Source organism: Lingula anatina, chromosome 1 (genome assembly GCF_051362555.1).
Source record: "Lingula anatina isolate TDL-2025a chromosome 1, LinAna3.0, whole genome shotgun sequence".
Classification (NCBI taxonomy): Eukaryota; Metazoa; Brachiopoda; class Lingulata; order Lingulida; family Lingulidae; genus Lingula; species Lingula anatina.
This window is the reverse complement of record NC_141767.1, coordinates 42,344,039-42,362,294: the sequence shown is the minus strand read 5'-3', so window position 1 is coordinate 42,362,294 and position 18,256 is coordinate 42,344,039. Positions and strand designations below refer to the sequence as shown.

General features: G+C 35.3%; 1 protein-coding gene across 6 annotated transcripts in view; it reads left to right on the top strand.

Moving 5' to 3' along the window:
* LOC106179885 (zinc finger protein basonuclin-2) overlaps window positions 1-18,256 on the top strand; it is a 33,418-nt gene that overhangs the window by 9,248 nt on the left and 5,914 nt on the right. For 2 of the 6 annotated variants that reach the window (XM_087000004.1, XM_013563686.2), the window contains exons 2-4: window positions 11,179-11,284; window positions 17,257-17,495; window positions 18,057-18,101. In XM_087000004.1, the coding sequence (XP_086856130.1) occupies window positions 11,179-11,284; window positions 17,257-17,495; window positions 18,057-18,101 (390 nt within the window). Of the gene's footprint in view, window positions 1-1,672; window positions 3,114-7,525; window positions 8,170-9,113; window positions 9,336-11,178; window positions 11,285-17,256; window positions 17,496-18,056; window positions 18,102-18,256 lie in introns of those variants that run through there. The other 4 variants (XM_013563689.2, XM_013563690.2, XM_013563688.3 and 1 more) reach the window with 4 other exon arrangements.

Sequence of the window (18,256 nt, the reverse complement as noted above, 5' to 3'; positions counted from 1 at the left end):
ATTACAAAAAAAAAGGCAATGCTATGTGATCCCAGTGTCACATTGAAAAGATTACTTTTGTCTAAGTTAACTCATTTATGACCAGGCACTTAAAGATAATTGGCGATCATTAAAGAAAATAAATCTATTCCTGAAAACACAATTGATGAATATTGAATTATCATTCTGATTAGTATCTCTTTTTGTTTAGTCACTAGACCTAAATAGAACAGTCTTAAATACTATTATTAATTGGTGTTTAAGATTGAGCATACAGAGTTTTTATGCACTTCTATTGCAAAAAAAAAAGTAAATTTGCATATAACTGCCCTAAATTGAAAATTTTAGAAGAGTTTTTTTGAAGTGCTTCTATTTTTAAAGATTTCTAGTGTATGTGCAGAAAGCTTTACAGAAATTTTTGAAAATTGGTAGATATATGAAAAATGTTTTTGGTATCTGGGAAATAGATTCAGTGATTTCTTTTTTATTATTACTGTATTGAAAGATAAGTTCTTTATTTGAATTAGAATTAATATGTATGCAGTTATCTTGTTTTCTACTCTTAAAATTTCACAAGTAGACATAAGACCTAGTCACTTTCTAAAATATCATAAAATATGTAATTATTTTTAGAAAATATTTGTTCAATTGATGTAAAATGTATACTTTATAAAAATAATTGTTAAAAACTTTAAAGTATATTTATATACATCAAAATGTTTTGTAATTAAACCCGATAATTGTTTTCTTCTGAACCAAAGGAAAAAAAAACAAGTATCTCTTTTGAGTTTTATACAATTTTTATGCAAAATGCCGAATATTTGAGCAAAGTCAGAAAAAAATTTTTTCACTTGAAATAAACCTAAGATTTATTTGATGTTTACTAATACATTTAACAAAGTACTCAGTTGAAGACAAAATAGAGCAAGAAAGAGGTCTGTCAGCCATGACTTGCCTTGATACATTCATCCATTTATGTAGATTTTACTGGATATTTCTCATCTTTTATTACAGATATGAGCTGGCATGATAGAAGCCGTCTCAGCGATCTCGGCAAGCAGTCCTTATTGATTTTTCTCTGCCCATGTCACATAAAGCTAATCGTGCTGTTGACTGTACACAGGGGTCACATGTTGGTCAATGGTTCCTAGATGATCAGAAGGGATAAGAACAGTGCAGTTACAGTTTATCAGCTAGGCAGTTTTTAAATCAATTTGTTTATATTTAGGATCCCAAAGTCTGTTAATAAATATGAATTTTCATTTATAAAGCTTGCAGAGAAACAGGGGTGTTTCTTGGATTAAAAAGGAATAATTTTAGTTTATTTACATTTCAGGGTGTTATTTAGTTTGTGTTTTTTTAAGGTTCTTAGTCGTTATCAACAGTTTCAGAATAGTTTCACATAATTGTCCTTAACAAGAATGCAACATTTGTGTTAGACATATGTTAGCTAATTGGGCCAAGAGAAAGTGACATTTCCTTGAAGAGAATGTTTTAATAGATCAATGTATTTTATCAAGAGATTAGAAGAGATAATGAAGAGATTATCAAGGCAATATTGTTGTTTGATGATTAAGCTTCAGCTGTGAGCACCCCTGAATTGCCCTTGTGTTACATAAGCCCTGCTGTCAACTACCTCCCACCCTCCATCCTTATCCTGTGACAATTACCAGAAGTACTAAGCATTGGATTGTTAAGATTTAATGTAATCAATACTTAAACGGTACTTAAGCTGGGGGGGATGTCTGATTGCACTGTAAGAAGGATGCCAGAGGGCCTTCAGGCAGCATCAGATTCAAGGAAGGTATTAATATTGCAAACTTGGACTATTTATTTGCCGGCAGTGCTGATAAATGTCATTTGTCCTTGCTTGATTGGACCATTTACAAAAGGCCCATCTAGAACACCCATGAGCTGTGGCTTGGAAAAAGTTTTACACTGTTGAATAATGCCATTTTGGTTGCTTACATATGCTTCTTATTTCTGTGCCTTTGAAAATTAATGTACGTATTTCATACACTCATACAAATCCTTAATTTTTAGAGAGATGCTGTGTTTCTATAAGTTTACTTGTGTATGATATGAAAAAAACCATCAGACATTTTGTGCTGTATGGGTGGATGGAGCATGAGAGAGATATATATATTTTTACTGGTGTCTGGTGTACTTTTATCGCACATGTTATAAAGTGTTAGAGAAATTAATTTGATGCAGCAGTGTATTTATTTACTGAAATAAGTACTCAGATATGCCTCTTTATGATTATTTTGATGTGGGATAAAATGCATTTTTGAAACTTATGCAGATCCCAGTAATAAAGTATTTGTCCTATCATAAGATTTTATCAGCTCTACAATGGAACCTTTTTCCCCCCCTTTGGAAAGTTTTTCTTTTGATACCAGGTTTTAATGTTCAGTGTGTAGATATCCCACTATGACAGAATTGGATTGCATAATGTTTAGTCTGTAAGAGATATTATTGTGACTGCTACTGTTCAACTGGAAACCTGTCCAGCCTTCAAGTTGTTGCCTTTTCCGACCATTCAATGGCTTTGTCCAGGCAACCAGGAATAGTCTAGTAGGAAACGGCTTTGTTCATGTAGTAGTCTGTTTGTCTGTCCAGTCTAGCAAAACTTCAGTGGCTATAGGTACTAAAATGCAGCATACATGTGAGAATCATTAACTGGCTACCTGGCCTAACTCTCACATACATAAATAACAGGAGCAGACAAGACCCCCTCCTCTTCTCCCTCTACTCCCATCCATTGACAAGGTAAGGGTTGATGAGGCAAGCACCTGGTATGCTCTACATCTATCTTGTCAACTCTTATATTTATCCCATCAGCCTATCTTGTTTAAATGTCAGGGCCAGCTCCCGGGTAAGCTATCTCCTGCGCTGCTGGTCTCTGATTGCATCTGTTTGACAGGAGGCTTTCCATACATGGTGAAACACAGGGCAGTGGTATTAGAGGCCACATGTGTTCTCCCTCTGCCGCCTCCTCTCATCACTGTGTATGTGCTACTGTGTATGACCACTGCTGCTGGACTGTCCTGCTATTCCTACCAGGCATTACAGTAGCGGCCACCTCGAGGTGAAACAGCATGGCAGCCACAGAGCGGAACCCTTGGCTTGGTGTAAGTACTCTCTAGCCTTATTCCCATATGTTCTGGGAGGTATTATAGGTTTCTATATCACACAAAGACCAGGTAGCTTTCTATGAATGACTTGTAGAGATAGTTTTAGGCAGACTGATTTTCTTGGTGGAATATAGCATGAACGTGTGTAGTGTGACTAATGGTAAGTTTTTGGCAGTTCTATTACACATAAATTTAGATCTTTCCCAATGACCCCACGCACCTTTACTTTCTCCTGGAAAAAGTGGGATACCTTTATTACCAGTGGTGTTTATGGTTTGCATAGCGTAGGTGTAGTTATTACCCAGTGAAAGTGCAAAATGAGGTGTATTGATGTTTTTGGGACATCACACATAGTGTAGGATGTTTCTGTTTACTTAGCCAAATGTATTTTAATGTTAATAAAAATGTTTTCATTAAATGAACAATACTTGATTACCGTAGTGGAATTGATTTCAGTTAAGACACTTGAAGTGAATGACATATGCACTCATGTATGTGTTGTAGTAGGTATAGCAGTATAAGTGGCGTATGTGCCATAACTCTTGGAGTTGTATTACTTTGGTCATGTACACAAGCGTGGAAAGGCATTATTTATGACATAGTTGATCTGCTCCATTTGAGCATTGATCATGGTTTGATACACCTCATCTAGAAAGGAGAGGACAAAAACACACACATGAACCCTTGAGTTAAGGTACTCAGAACCATGGTTACTCGGACATGCAAAATTTTTACCCAAATGCCGAAGTTGATATTTGAAAAAAAAAAGCTGAAATATTTTTAAAACATTTTATTTTGCTAATTTATCCTTTATTTAACTCAAAGATTTTTAATGGTTTAAATATTTCAGTTATCTTACTAAACTCAGATTTATGCTTGAGTAAGCCAGCATGATATCTTTTGATATACTATTTAGTGTTGTGAGCTATTGCCTCAGAGAAAGAGCATCTCATATAATTACAAATTTGTTTGTAAATTGCCTTCAGTTCACTGTTTGTGACATTTTTCTTTTACATGATATATAACAATTGAAATGTTAAGTGTCCCAGCAATGAAATTTGCTGGCCCATATTGCGAATTATGTTCAGATAACAGTATTAATATAAGGTCAAAAAAGCTGTTTTCTTTCATTCTCTGGAAAATCATTCCCAGTATTAAAATTTATAATAAAGGGTTCTGAACAAGATGTTTTGGAAACAATTCATTGGCTACTTACATTACATTCAAATCAATTTCGATATAAATTTGTCACAAAAGAAAAAAAGCTCATTGCTTTCTTTGTCATTGATTTTTAGCCTAAATTTGTGTGTTGATTGGACACTGAATTTTGGAAATGACCAAATCACTTTTTACAAGCGGATGAAATTTTTACAATTTTTGTGACAGGTAAAATGAAGATTTTTTTTCTCTGAAAAGATTGAGTTTAAACAAAAGAAATAAAAGTATATTAATTTTAAATAATGTAACTCTTACTACTTAAATGGTTTGATACTTTTTCATAAGTTTGGAAAACAATGTGTGTGTTTTTTTTTTTTCCTAAAAAGCAATTGTTCTTATTCAAACATGTTTGTGTTCAGTGGTGACTGAGAACAATTGAAAGTATCAATTACAAAAAATGCTTTCACATTAACAGACGTATTCAAACAAATATAAAAATTGAAAAAAGCAAATCAGTAACTTTCAGTGTGACATAATATTGTTTCGTGATATTTTGAACCCTTTTTTGTTACAGTCATTTTCATTTTCATTTATTATTTTTATTTATTATTATTATTATTATTTTTTTTTTTTTGTCAAAATAGAATTTTATATAACACTGAAAATAATGGAATTTAATTAGGTAAGATTATTTCACAGGGTGTTTTAAGCCAAAGGGATTCTAAAAAATTCTTAAAAGTCCAGAAATTTTGCAGTGAAAAACAAACATTTCACTATTATTGTATTTCACGGGTACTTTTTCTTATATCTTATATTTGTTTGAAGATTTTAGTATTATTTTTATTATCATTATTATTATTTTATGCAAAATTTAAAGGTGTAATTTTGATTTTAAAAAAATGCATTTTTGAATCATGGAAATTGTCTCATGCTGAGACAAAAATGACATAATGGAGGTGAATGTACCCTGCATATTATTACCTGTAGAAAAAAATGTGGTGTTACTGATCAGTCATCTATCAGAGAAAATCTCCTGACAAGTTAATTCGATTTAGCAGGTCCTAGCCGTGGAAATCTAAAATATCAGGCATCGAGTGTTAGTGTAGTATGTACAGGTAAAGTGAGCAGAGCAGTAGAGACGTCATTCCCTAGATTCTGCATTCCACACTGAGCACACCTGGCAACTCTCTGGGTGAAATGTGCAGTGTCAGATCATTCATGCAGGTACACTGAGAGCACGGCGAGCAAGAGCACCTTGGGCTTAATGGATGTCACTTGAATCGGGGGCCTGGCCTGGCATAGCATCCCTTTTAAGGCCATGTGCCGTGTGAGCGGAGAGGTGGGCCAGTCTCCAGTTTCAGTGCACACGCTCACAACCTGGCCGCACATAATTTGTGTCATATGACGACAGCATGTTTGCTTTTCCGTGGCCATGTTAATGGGTACTGAAGGCAGATTGGACACACCTGAGTTAGCAGTCAGCGAATGAAATCACCTTGTTCTCTCTCCAAGTCTTCAAGACCATCTGTCTGGCAGTGATTAGCAAGACCACATCTCAGCCTTTAATCATATATGTTTGGAATTTCCATGTAGATTGCCATGCATTTGGCTGCCAGCTTGGGCCCCATGTCATTTCAGTTCACTTTTCCTGGAGTCATTAAGTTGTGGACAGGTGTACAGCATCAGTATACAGCCTTGTATGGGGAGGTGATAAGTTGATAGCCCCCACATTGGAACACTGGATAGGGGAAAGACCAAAGGAAATGCGAAATATGATGGCACAAAAACTCCAGGAGAGAATTATTTCTGATTTGAGAAAGTGGAATTTTTGTTTAAAAGAAGAAATTGTCATGAATACAACTAACTATGGAAAAAGCTTTCTTTTATTTAACCAAAACAAAATTTTCTTGATAATTATACTTTAGTGATGAATATAGTATTTTAACTAGATACCTGATCTTAATCTTTACTGATTTTTTTTTTTTTTTTGTCACCATATAGGAAAACAGTTTGTTGGAATGAAAATGTGTACCTGTTTTAATTTTTCAGTTGGATTTAAATCAAATATTTATTAATTCTATGGTTTTTACATGTGAAATGAAAGATTATGTGATTATGATGTTTTTATTGAATATATACTTGCTCAACAAGTAAAAAAAAAGTATGAACTTAAAATCACATTTGTCATTTTTGGACATTTGATTTCAACTGTAAAAATAGTTAAAAAGAGAAACTTTATCTCAGCTTACAAAAACAAAAGATTTATTATTATTATTATTATTATTATTATTATTATTATTATTTTGCAACAAACAGGTAATTTGAATACATTGATCCTGGCTATAAATAAGAGAAACTCTAAAAATGAACAAAATATTATGCCATGTGCTATTCTGTTTTACTGTTGTTAAAATATTTTTTAAGATGACCTGCTAATGAAAGATAATTTTTCCAAATAAATTAATCTATAAAAATTTGTCACATTAGCTTTAATGGTTTAATTAAGCATGACATTTTGAATGTTTCCTTCAATCGATAAAGTGGCATCAAAGGAAAATAAGTTTTTTTCTGTTTTTGAATTTACAGCTTTCCAGAACGTGTCTTTTCGTTAAGGTCGATATATATTCTTACACTCTAACCCCTAGTGCACCTTTAAGACAAAGAATCCCAATATCATCTATTTTTATTTTCTCCATTTTTATCTGCCTGATTAGCTTTAATAGGAAGCCATTAAATTTTGCTTAGCCTCTTGTGACACAGCTAATCCCAGATCCATCCCCGGTGTTCCTTGAGAACTTCTGACAACTGGTCTTTACCTGTCTGACTGGTGATGAGTTGCCTTGGTAACTCTTTGATTAACACACTAATACAACCAGGTCTAACCAAATTAGCAATGTTTTATCATTTGTGAAGCAGTGACCTAAGTTAATGAAAAGAGAGATGCTTATAATCAGTTTTGAGTGTGCTGAAAAAATGAATATGGAATTAGGGTGTTTAGGCTTATTTTGCTTATTGCTGTCACTCAGGACTCATGCCTCATGTTTATACAAGGATTAACACTAAGACAAGCTAATGTGATGATTGACTTATAAAGATGGCCTGCTCTCTCTTTCTATTCTTTCATAAATGTTTACCTAAACCAATAAAACTGTCTCTGTCTCCTATCTAAACATCAGCATTTGGTACCATCCTTCAGAGGCAGTATCAAATTTCCTGGCGGTAGTGTGTCCAAGCAAATCCTCTTTGTCCACTGGGAATGACTTGACCATTGCTGGACACCCAGCTGCCCTTCCTGGCTGCCCACTTGTCTCTGCTTATCTTTAAGTGATAGTGACAGCAGCAGGACTGCTGGGACGGTGCAGGAAGGGAGATGAAGATAATGCTGAATTAGTCTGGACTAGTGCTTCTCTTCTGATATGACAGTTTTGGCTGTCATGAGACAGAGATAAACATACTTATATTCAACAGGATTTCTGTGGCATTTCCAGCGATATTGTCCAGTTGAAAGCGTAGAACAGAAGCGCTTGGCAGTTCATATAGAAGGCGATGTAGATAGGACTGGAGTTTGTGTGAAGAGAAGATTTGTCAGTGTTGTCTGTCACAAGACTGAGCTAGTGTTGGCTACTGTTTCTGTGCTTGGTTCACAACATATTTACTTTGGTCAGCTGCAAGCAGAGTGTTGTCTGCCCACAGTGAAAGCAGGCTTTGTCTCCAGACAGGACACTGAGTACAGAGGAAAAGGATATTGGAGACATCTGGACAGTAATTTTGTGTCAACAGTCTATTACACAGGGCCTTTTATTTGCCTGGTACCCACCCATTGGGGAAACACATTGACAGACCGGCTAGGTCAAGGCACTTCTGCACAGGAATGTCCTCAATTTTCAAGATCATGGTAAATTTTATTGTATTATTTTATCTTTTTTTTTTTTTTTTTTTTTTTTTCAGGTTTATTTAGTTTGTTCAATTTTAGAAAGCATAAAATAAGAATGTCACTTGCTTAGACTTTATTCTAGACTGGATGCTTATTTGACTTGCTAAAGCGGAGGCAATTGTCTTTGTAAGGCATTAAGAATAATTTCAGTTAGTTGATTGAATTTATTGAATTGTTTTTGTGTGATAAGAAAACCATGAATGACAAAATGGACTTCCAAGTGCTTCCATCTTTTTATTTCTGTCGCTGTATATTATTTACAGCATGTGCTGTCTATTTGCTAGAACACAATCTGGTCACCCACGTGATTATTTATGACCCTCTGTTCTGTGTGCTTTCTACAGTGTCATGTTTTATCCAACGTCTCTAATGATGCATTTGAAAAATGGTCATTTGTTTGAAGTCATTTTCAAGAACCATAAATCCAGATGACCACATTTGCCTGCCATTAGTTTGGGGCCCAAATGGTCATTCATTGATTTCCTGTTTTGCTGAGGATATTTCCACTGTAAGGACATTGTCTATGGGAGAATCAGCCAAGTTACAGTCCCTTTAGATGATGGCTGATTTTGTTAAAGATTTGGAGATCGATTAGAGAATGCCAGCAGCCACAAGCGCACCTACCCGCACACAGCCAAGTTGGCCAACAAGTCTCCAATGACCCAATAAAATCCTGTTGATCACAGCCAGCCCAAGACACCTTGGTCCCCCGAAGCAGCAAGACAGGGGACGCAGTGCTGTGAGCCCTGTGAGGCCAGGCTAGGCCAGGATCAATAGCTTGGTTCAATACTGACAGCTGCAGGTTTCCAGTGTTCCCAGCATTGCCGCTGATTGGAGTGTGGCCAGCAGCTCACAGCCATCACCAGCGGGGCCAGGATGACAGATAGGAGCCTGTGTAGAATTACACCCCGCAAAACTGTTTGGAAAACACTGCTATTATCTGACTCACTTGGCCTCTGTTCAGATGTGCTCTACTACAACAAACAGGGAGGCTCCTGGCAGAAGATAACGAGCACTGTGGGACAGGAGACGAGATAGTTACTAAAATCAAAACTGACCGGCCAACATATGGTGGACATTGAATGGACACAGCTATGACATCTCCAGTACAGTTTTCTATGAACCAGGTGGATTTTTCAGAATTTTATATTTCTTATGTCGCTCAACTCTCGCCATCTTGTGTGTGTTTTGTCTGGGAATTGTCTGGTTCTGCTCCAGACTCTACTTCATACAGATATGTGATATTTTATTGACCAATGTATTTTTAGATCAGTATGTTTGGTTCTGTCATACGCTTGTAATGTCGTGTTAATGCTGACCTTGTAGAGAAGAGGCCAAGTTTAATTATGTTGTCTATTGATTGCCCAGATGATAATATGTAGATTGTGTCTACTTTCTCTGCAGATAGCCAGATTTAAAGAATTTTGTCAGATTTAAAATGCCATTCAACTCCTATTTCCTGCAGTTTTGGGAGGTCTTTGACATTAAATCCGCCATACACATTCTCTTTCATTTCTTCTGGAACATGTGGTATTATTTTTTCATCATCAGTGAATACATCCTTAGGATGTCTCACTTCTGAGGAAAAGGGAGTGAGGGTTTCACCGTGAGTCTTCTGACCTCATCCATTTGATGGACAAGGAAGATCCAGGTGTCATAATTATTTATAGCAACTAGGATCAAAAAGATGGACATGGATGTACCTCATTAAATGTCTTAGTTATAGATTGGGGTCATGTTTGAGTATCAAACATTTTTATAAGCAAGAAAAATAAGAAATAATTCAGTTGTCAGGTAACCCTGAAAAAAATTCCTAAGACTTCAATATGTGCATGTCTCATTTAAGACCTCACTGTATATACATGAATTAATCCTCTCTTTATTTAGATTCCCTCAAGGTAACACTAATTGGTATCTGAGTGTCTTGTGATGTAAAAGTTGTTACTTGGAGTTACTTTTACCTGAGGTAGCAGTAATTGATAGTCAGTTTGTGTCTTGTGATGTAAACCCGAGTTTCTTGGACTTCTCTCAAATCCCGGCATTATAAGCAACTCACATGGGAAATTCAAATGGCACTAATGCTGGCCAGTGCTGATTTTCACCCCAGGGTGAGATTGACATGTGCCCACATCTAACATGTGTTAAGCAATGTTATGTAAACATTCATCTTCCTGTCCTTGCATCACTAATTACCCCAACGTCCTGACAGAGCGTATCAGGTGGCAGAGGCATACTCAGGTACCTGGACTTTTAAGGCAGCGGCACATTTCAATCATGTCTCAGCCAATGGGATGGTGGCATTTGCGTGAACCTGGCAACTTGATACCCATGCCATGTCATCATGTCTCTGCGCTGATGATGAACTCCATTTCCATCTACCTGGGTGCACAATTTGTGTAGGCCCCACACCTTTAAAGAACCATACTGCATGTCATGAAAAATATTGCCAAAATAATTTGCGTCTTAGAAAAACAGATTTGGGCACATTTTTCTATTAGCCCAGTTTCTCCTCCAAGTGATGTGAACTTGAAAAAATTGTGTTTTTTTCTACTGCGTTGACTTGTAGGTTGATATTTATTGTGTCAAAGTATTTCTCTTGGTTTTTATTTAGGAGGAATGTAAAGATATTTTTTGATAAAAAAAAAGCATTTTGATCAGAGATGTCTCATTAGTTCTATTTTTATTGATTTGTTAATCTAAGGTCAAATATTAAAGAAAATATTTGTGATATTAATAATGTATAACCCAAAGAAAGTATATAGAAAACTGATAAAGATATTTATTACATTTTCATCTTAAATTTCAGAGAGCCCATTGATTTTTCGAATTCACAAAAAATTAACCCACCTTTTTCACAGTTTATTTTTTCAAAAATCCATTTCTTTTCTGTCTTTTTAGACCATTGATGAAATATAGAAATTGAGTTTAGCATTACTTGGTGACATCTTTTGTATTTATTTCTACTTTTAGGCCACCATCCGCTGCACAGTCCCAAGTTGTGCCTGTGAATGCTTCTCTCCAGGGAAAAATCAACTACGGGTCTGTGATACCTGCAAGCATGGATGGGTCGCACATGGTAATATATATATTTTAACACCTAAATATTACCAACATTTTTTTTTTTTCAAATTAGCTTTGATTGTGCCATAGTAGTTAATTTCTTTAATTTTGTAATGATGAACACTTTTTCTATGGGTTTTTAACTTAAATTTGACATTTAAATAATAAAGACATAAACAACAAAATGCAGTTGTAAGTTATTTCCGAGATACTGCATTTAATAAAAAAAATGACTTCAACTTCACAGATTTTGTGTTTCTAACTGCCAAAGAATGGAACATTTATATGTCTGTTCTCCACCTTTAATGCAATTTTGCAAGAAAAAATAATATTGGAAGTTATTAAATAAAGTTTTTATGTTGAATATTTCACTTTATGTGAAAATGATCAAATCAACATTTCCTCTAAGATTTGAATGCTTTAAAATAACATCCAAAGACATTTTACCCGTGACTTAAATATCTAAGATTTCATTCAATATAAGAATATAAATCATATCTATGATTTTAATAGATATGTGCTTAAATTTGTATTCTCATGATATATGTCACTGTGCTTTATTGGACAGAATGGGCTTCAGTAGACAAGTAGTGGTTCAATGAAATTGATCACCCAGTGTAGAGAATTGGATATTTGGGAGCTGTATATTAATTATGTATTCGATGGAAAATTGTGCATCTGGAAAACTGTCAGTGCATGGTAGTGTCTCTATGGGGGGAAATAAGAGGTAATTAGCTGTCTGTGTTTTGTGGCATGTCCGATGAAGTGAAAAGAAAACATGGGACAGGGTTAATTTGGTGTAAAGTTCTCACTTAGGTCAAAAGGGAGAAGAAAACAAATAGAAAGTCTGATCAAGGCTGGTGTCGGGACTCTTCCCTCATCTGTTTTTGCCTGTCATGACATTATGCAGTTATTTTCCATATGACAGGACAGAAAAAAAGACAACCAATTAGTGGGAGAATCTCATTCTCTGAAAAAATAAAAAATAAAGCAAGATGGGACTTCTTAAAAAACATGTGGCTTACCCTGTCTGCTTATTTTTACCCATCCCAAATTTGACATGACATTCTGCATTGAAATTTAGCAGCTATTGTACTGGTATTCAGGTGTTTTCTGTCTTTGTAGAAGATGCAATTTATACAGCTGTCTCCTGCCCTTGTTTTTATTTTTGTTGGGGGGATGATGCTGCCCTTGTAGTTTAAGGATTCAGGACAATGAACTTTGGCAGACCAACTGTCACTGATGACTTTTGATTATTGATCTCAAGAGAAAATTCATAATATTTAAGAACATCTGCAGTCTTTTAGAAAATTAAACTTGAAACAAACATTTTACGCAGTTCACTGGCTCCTTGCTCATTGGCTGTAACAAGGCAAAGGGTTCAATTGATTTAATATGTGTGATCTTTGAAGCATCTCTATTTTCACCCAACTATATAGATCTAGATTCACCCACGACTCCTGTGGACATTCTGGCTGCTATCTGTTCTGTTTCTATATGTCCATCTGGCATCAGTTTTTGAGGACACTTCTTAAAATTATAAAAAGCGAAGCAGTTTTTTTAATGTTATTTGTTGTTTATTTCATTCTGTCCTTTTAGAGTGAAGTATCATTGTTTAATGTTCTATTTGTTTTTAAAGCTGTAGAAGTGCTCTCACAAGAAGAGAACCACATTGGCAGTTTCAAGAATAAAATCAGCCTAGTGAGTTTTGACAGTGTCTGTACAATAAACCAATCATTTCAGCACAATGTGATAAAATTCCTCCTTAAGTAATGAAGCTTGTTGTCCTCCTTGTGGTGAATTATCAAAATTTTTGTACCCTGGGAAAAATGTTAGCAGCCTGAAAAATAAGCGATGTTCCTGAAAAATAAGTGATTAAGTAAGATGATGATCTGCACTTTGGCACTTGTTGGATGTCAAAAAGGACTAAAGTGCTTTTTTCTTTTTTTCACAAAAGGGTACACACTTGTCCCATCAAAGTGATTTAAGATAAACATTATGCCCATAAATAAAGTTGTGTTTTTAGAGACAATGTAGACAATCATATCATGTTGAATGCCCCCCCCCCCATAAAAAAGTAGAAAAAAAAGAAAAAAAAAGATCACAGTACATCCAAGTCCCTTGCAGCAAGTCCTAGAGACATGATACCATCCTTAGAAAAATCTGTTTATCAGTCGACATCAAGCAGTAAGGCAGTATGGTGAAACTGTTAGGACTGTTGTCCTTATCATGGCCCAGCAGGACTCTTTGCCAGTGTGGCTGCGAGATCTGCAATGGCATTTCTTAAAAGACGCATGGAGATAATGACAGTATTGGATTTTTCCCAACACAGTAGACAAACAAAAAGATCACAAAAGGGTTTCTCTCCTGGAATGCACAGAAGGCTGGATGCTGTTGATTTGATATCAATTCCCCGGTGAGTGGGGAGCTTTAATTAAAGCGATTTGTACCAAGGTTGTCTGTCACACAATCAGTGCACTTATCAGACTGTTGCATTAAATAAGCGACATTTCTGTTTATTTTTCTTGCACACAAAGGACAGATACAGTGGTATTGTTTCAGATGTGACAGCTTTTACTGCACGGAAAGAAAGGCGTGACTGGGCACGTAATGAACACAACATGGCATATGAAATGTAATCTGGTGAAAATGTCAAAGCATGTAGGGCAGATATTAGTCACATCTGAAAAAGTAATAACATTATTGGTCACAAGACTGATAGAGGTACTGAGTAGTAGTTAAAGTGCATTTCAGCTGTATTTACCATCAAGTGATTGTCTTGGGGTTAGATTGATTTTTCAGGAAGTTAATGTCGCGTGCACACCCAGGGACAGGATCTTGATGACAATTGGTTCCCATGACAATATGGGGGCTGTTTGAGCATTGCACGACAGCTGCGTTCATGTATCTGGAGAAACCATTCTTTATGTGCCATTCTGTTGCCTGAACAGAGCCCCTCTCTGAGGGAGGGAAAATATGACATGATTATAGGGAGGAATAATATGCAGTTAATTAATTTGTACATGTATGACTAATATAATGACTTAACCTGGGTGAAACACCACTATTTATCATTTAGCAAATTATGTTGTCACATTTTATCTTCACTTTATTCCTTTCTAATAATATTTCCAATTCTACTCACGTATTTCTTTTGTAATGAAGAATAAACAAGTGCACTGTCATCACATAATTTCTCTCATTATCTGTGTCCCTAGATACAACAGAATGTATAAGGTACTTAATAGAAGGACGTTCATGCACTGAAAAGGAGCAATTTGTGATCAGATCCTCCCACCACTGTTAAAAGAGCACATGGACTTGTTCAGTTGATTGTCCCATTCACACTAGGTGGAGCTGGATCAATGCTCTAACATGACATGCTGTGAGATATGACCCTCAGTTGACAAAAGCACTGTAAGAGGCTATAAGCTTGAAAAACACAGATCTGTCCAACTTGAATGCTGGCTTTTATACTGATAGAGGTGAAGCAGATATCAGCGACACTGGCTGTTGACTATCAACTTAATCTTCAATAAAAAAGACCTAAAGCAATATTTTGGCAAGCTAACATTGTGAAATTGTCATATTTGAGAGCAGCAGTGATAAAACTTATGTCTGAGTATAATTTTTTTTTTTTGTAAGGATATAAATTGTCTTGGGTTTTAGAAAAACTTCTTTCAAATTTGAACATGAGTCATTTCTATCTGAAAATATGGGTATCCACATGATAATTAGATAAAGAAAAAACCTAGACCTTTCTTATAATATTGAAGACCCACACAGGGGCTGGATAAATATCCAAAGGCCCCATTGTGTAACTGTTGACAAGATAAACATCTACTCTGTATCAGCCAGTTGATCATATCCCCTCCTTTGTTTTCTAGTGATATTTATGTTCAAAAATATTCCTTACATCATCTGCTTGCAAAATGTATGCAGTATCAAAAGAAACAGATGGGAACATCTTCAGTTTTGTTACTTGTATTATGATCATGATATTTTCACATGGGATACATTGGGTAAGGGTGTTAAAGAAAACACGATTGTTTGTTTTATTGATGGTGTGACACAGGTATTGTAAGTACAAGATGAAACTTTAACATTCAGTTGACAAATGTATTGCATTTGATTTCGGGCACAGTGTGCTGACGAGTGTATAACTGTGCTCCACATATGTGTTGTGTTTTGAAGCTGTTGATGTTCCAGCCAGAGTAGCATTCTCAAGCTGACAAGAAACACACAGAGCCAGTTGTCTCTGCCTGATTCCAATCTGACTTGTCATTTGAACCACATGTCAAGTGGGATTGTTCTCTGCTGTGTTGGGTGCACTTGCTGCCACCAAGAGAAAAAAGCCCAAAGGGAAAGGTTGAAGTATAGAATATACTGTTCTGTGCTGGATTTTGATACAAAACCACAGGAAAGTGATTTTGTAATTGTTTTTTTTTTTTTTACTCCTGACAGAATTTTATAGAATATTTATTTTCTGTTTTGAGTGGTGAGAGGAAAAAGTTATACATTAGTCTATCCCCAACAATCAATATAGGGCAATGAAGAATATATATATATATTATATATAATTATTTGATATAAGATCCAAACATTAGGTGACAACATATTATTTTTTGTATACCTGAAAAAGAAAAAAGTAAAGTATGCATTGTTTTAAGACATCAGAAGATATTGACAGAGGTTTGAGAACTGGTAAAAGCTCAAGCTAAGAAAGTGTTAATCTTGATAACATTAATTAAACACTTTGATGGATGCAACATTGTGCCCTGCCTTCTCCCCCCCCCCTCCCCAAGAAAAAAATAATAATAATAATTTCTGAATTTAGTAGTCAAGATAAGACAAGTGTAAGGAGGGTGTATACAGAGGAGTTAAATAGTTTAATAACTACATCTATTTCTGGAAATTAAAACTTGAGTGTCATTTATTTACCTTTAATTTTCAATTTTATTTATTTATTTGTTTATTAGAAAAAAAACTGAACGTGGTAGGAGACATTGTTCCCAGGCAGATCTGATTTTTTTGTGTCAACACTACTGGTGTCTCCTGCTACTTGAAATAGCAATATAATACCAGCAGTCCTTGCTAAGTTAATGTATTATAGCAAATAGATGTGCATTTTGTTTCACAAGATGTGAAGCACAATGACGTTTTTTTGTGGTGTTTGTGCCACTTGGACTGCAGCAAGGGTTTGACAATTACTTGTAATAGGTTGGCTGCATTCTTGTAGCAAAGCCTGCGGCTAATGCACTTGAGAGTTTCACAGCTGTTGCACACATATGAAATATTGTCTTTGTTTGAGTTGTTCGCTGGAATGCCTTTGTACTACACAAATGACACTGCGACTGAGGAACTGGACTGGCTTGAATTTCTTAGATTACCCTTCCAGACAAGTGTTTTTCAGTATCAGCCTACAGAGCAAAATCAAAAGCAAAGGGCACTGTAATTTTTGAGTCACGACTCTAACGTTTGATATCTTGTGGTGTACGTATTCTGTGACTGTTTCAAGAGGAAAAAAAGCATTAGCAGTGCATAAAGATGTCATGATTTAGATAAAGCTACTTAAAGAAATAAACATTTCTCTGTGGTATTGTTAAAAAGAAATATCACATTAAGGAGAACATAAATCAATTGTAGTAAAGGGTGATTCTTCTTTAACATTAAGGATATGCGATCATCAATATTTTACATTAGGATTTTTATTTTTATTATAGTTAAACTGGCAGATAATTTTTTTATTATTGTTATTTATTTATTAATTTGTTTTGTTGTTTGGCTTTTTTGTATCAGAAACAATTCCCTTTTGTGGAAGATGAATTTTTATTCTACTTGTTTTCATTCACTAAATAAATGCTAATGAAGCTTGGCAATTTTATCATTTGAAATGCTTATAATGACACATCTCGAAAAAAATGAAAAAAGAAATAAGTGCACTTTTTCAATGTGTAATTATATCGTAACAATATTGTATCATTTTAGCCCTGGACAAACTTGGCTACCGCCACGCCTATCATCTTGGTATGCAGGTGGAGATGGTTCAGCCCAATATAGTATTTGACATAGCTAGCCTCCTGCTGTATGGGGCTCAGGCCACACCCATAAGACTCAAGATACTACTGGATAGGCTCTTCAGTGTACTGCAACATGAGGAGGTACTGCAGGTGCTACATGGGTTCGGCTGGTCTTATGAAGACTATGCGCGAGGATACATTTTACAGGTGGGCAAGCACTTATTACTTTTGGTCTGATTTGGAGCTGTATTTTGAATTCCTAAAAAATCTCCATTGTAAGTTCATTGGCTATGAAAATTTTAATTGCCTATGCTTGCATTCTTGTTATTAAGGACAGCTTACTTATCATTTGCCATAGGAAGGAAGGGGGTCTGATTATACCCTAAGAGAAATATTTTTAAAAAATATGGCGCCTTATATTTTTAGCAAATAATTTTGCAATCTGTTTTGTATTTCTTTATGCATGCTTGTCACATACTTTATACCTTTTGTAATATTTATTTATTCCCCACCTCTTTGGTAGTGTGATGTTATTTTCTTTTCTAGTGTGTTGTAGAATGTGATTTGTGACTATGAGAAGTAAAATCCCCACCTGAATGTCATAGATAAAACATAGATGTAATTGCACAGTAATATATATATATCCTGGTCCAGTGCTCACTTCTTCCTCTAACTCAAATTTCTCTTTAAATTTTAAATGTTTTTTTTTTCTTCGATTTCCCTTGACCAGGGATAGGAATGTTGATATTTGTGTTTTTATCAATTCAGCCAATTCAACCTAGTACAGATGCAGGGCTCAGTCAGATACCCATAGTGAGTATAGCTTTTATGTTTTGATATACCTGCCACAACTGGACATGCACTTGACCAGGAAATATAATATGTATCAATGGATGCTAATCATATATTTTATTAGTTGATTTAAGTTGAATGTTTGCTATTTGGTGTATTTTGTCAGTGGGGTACCA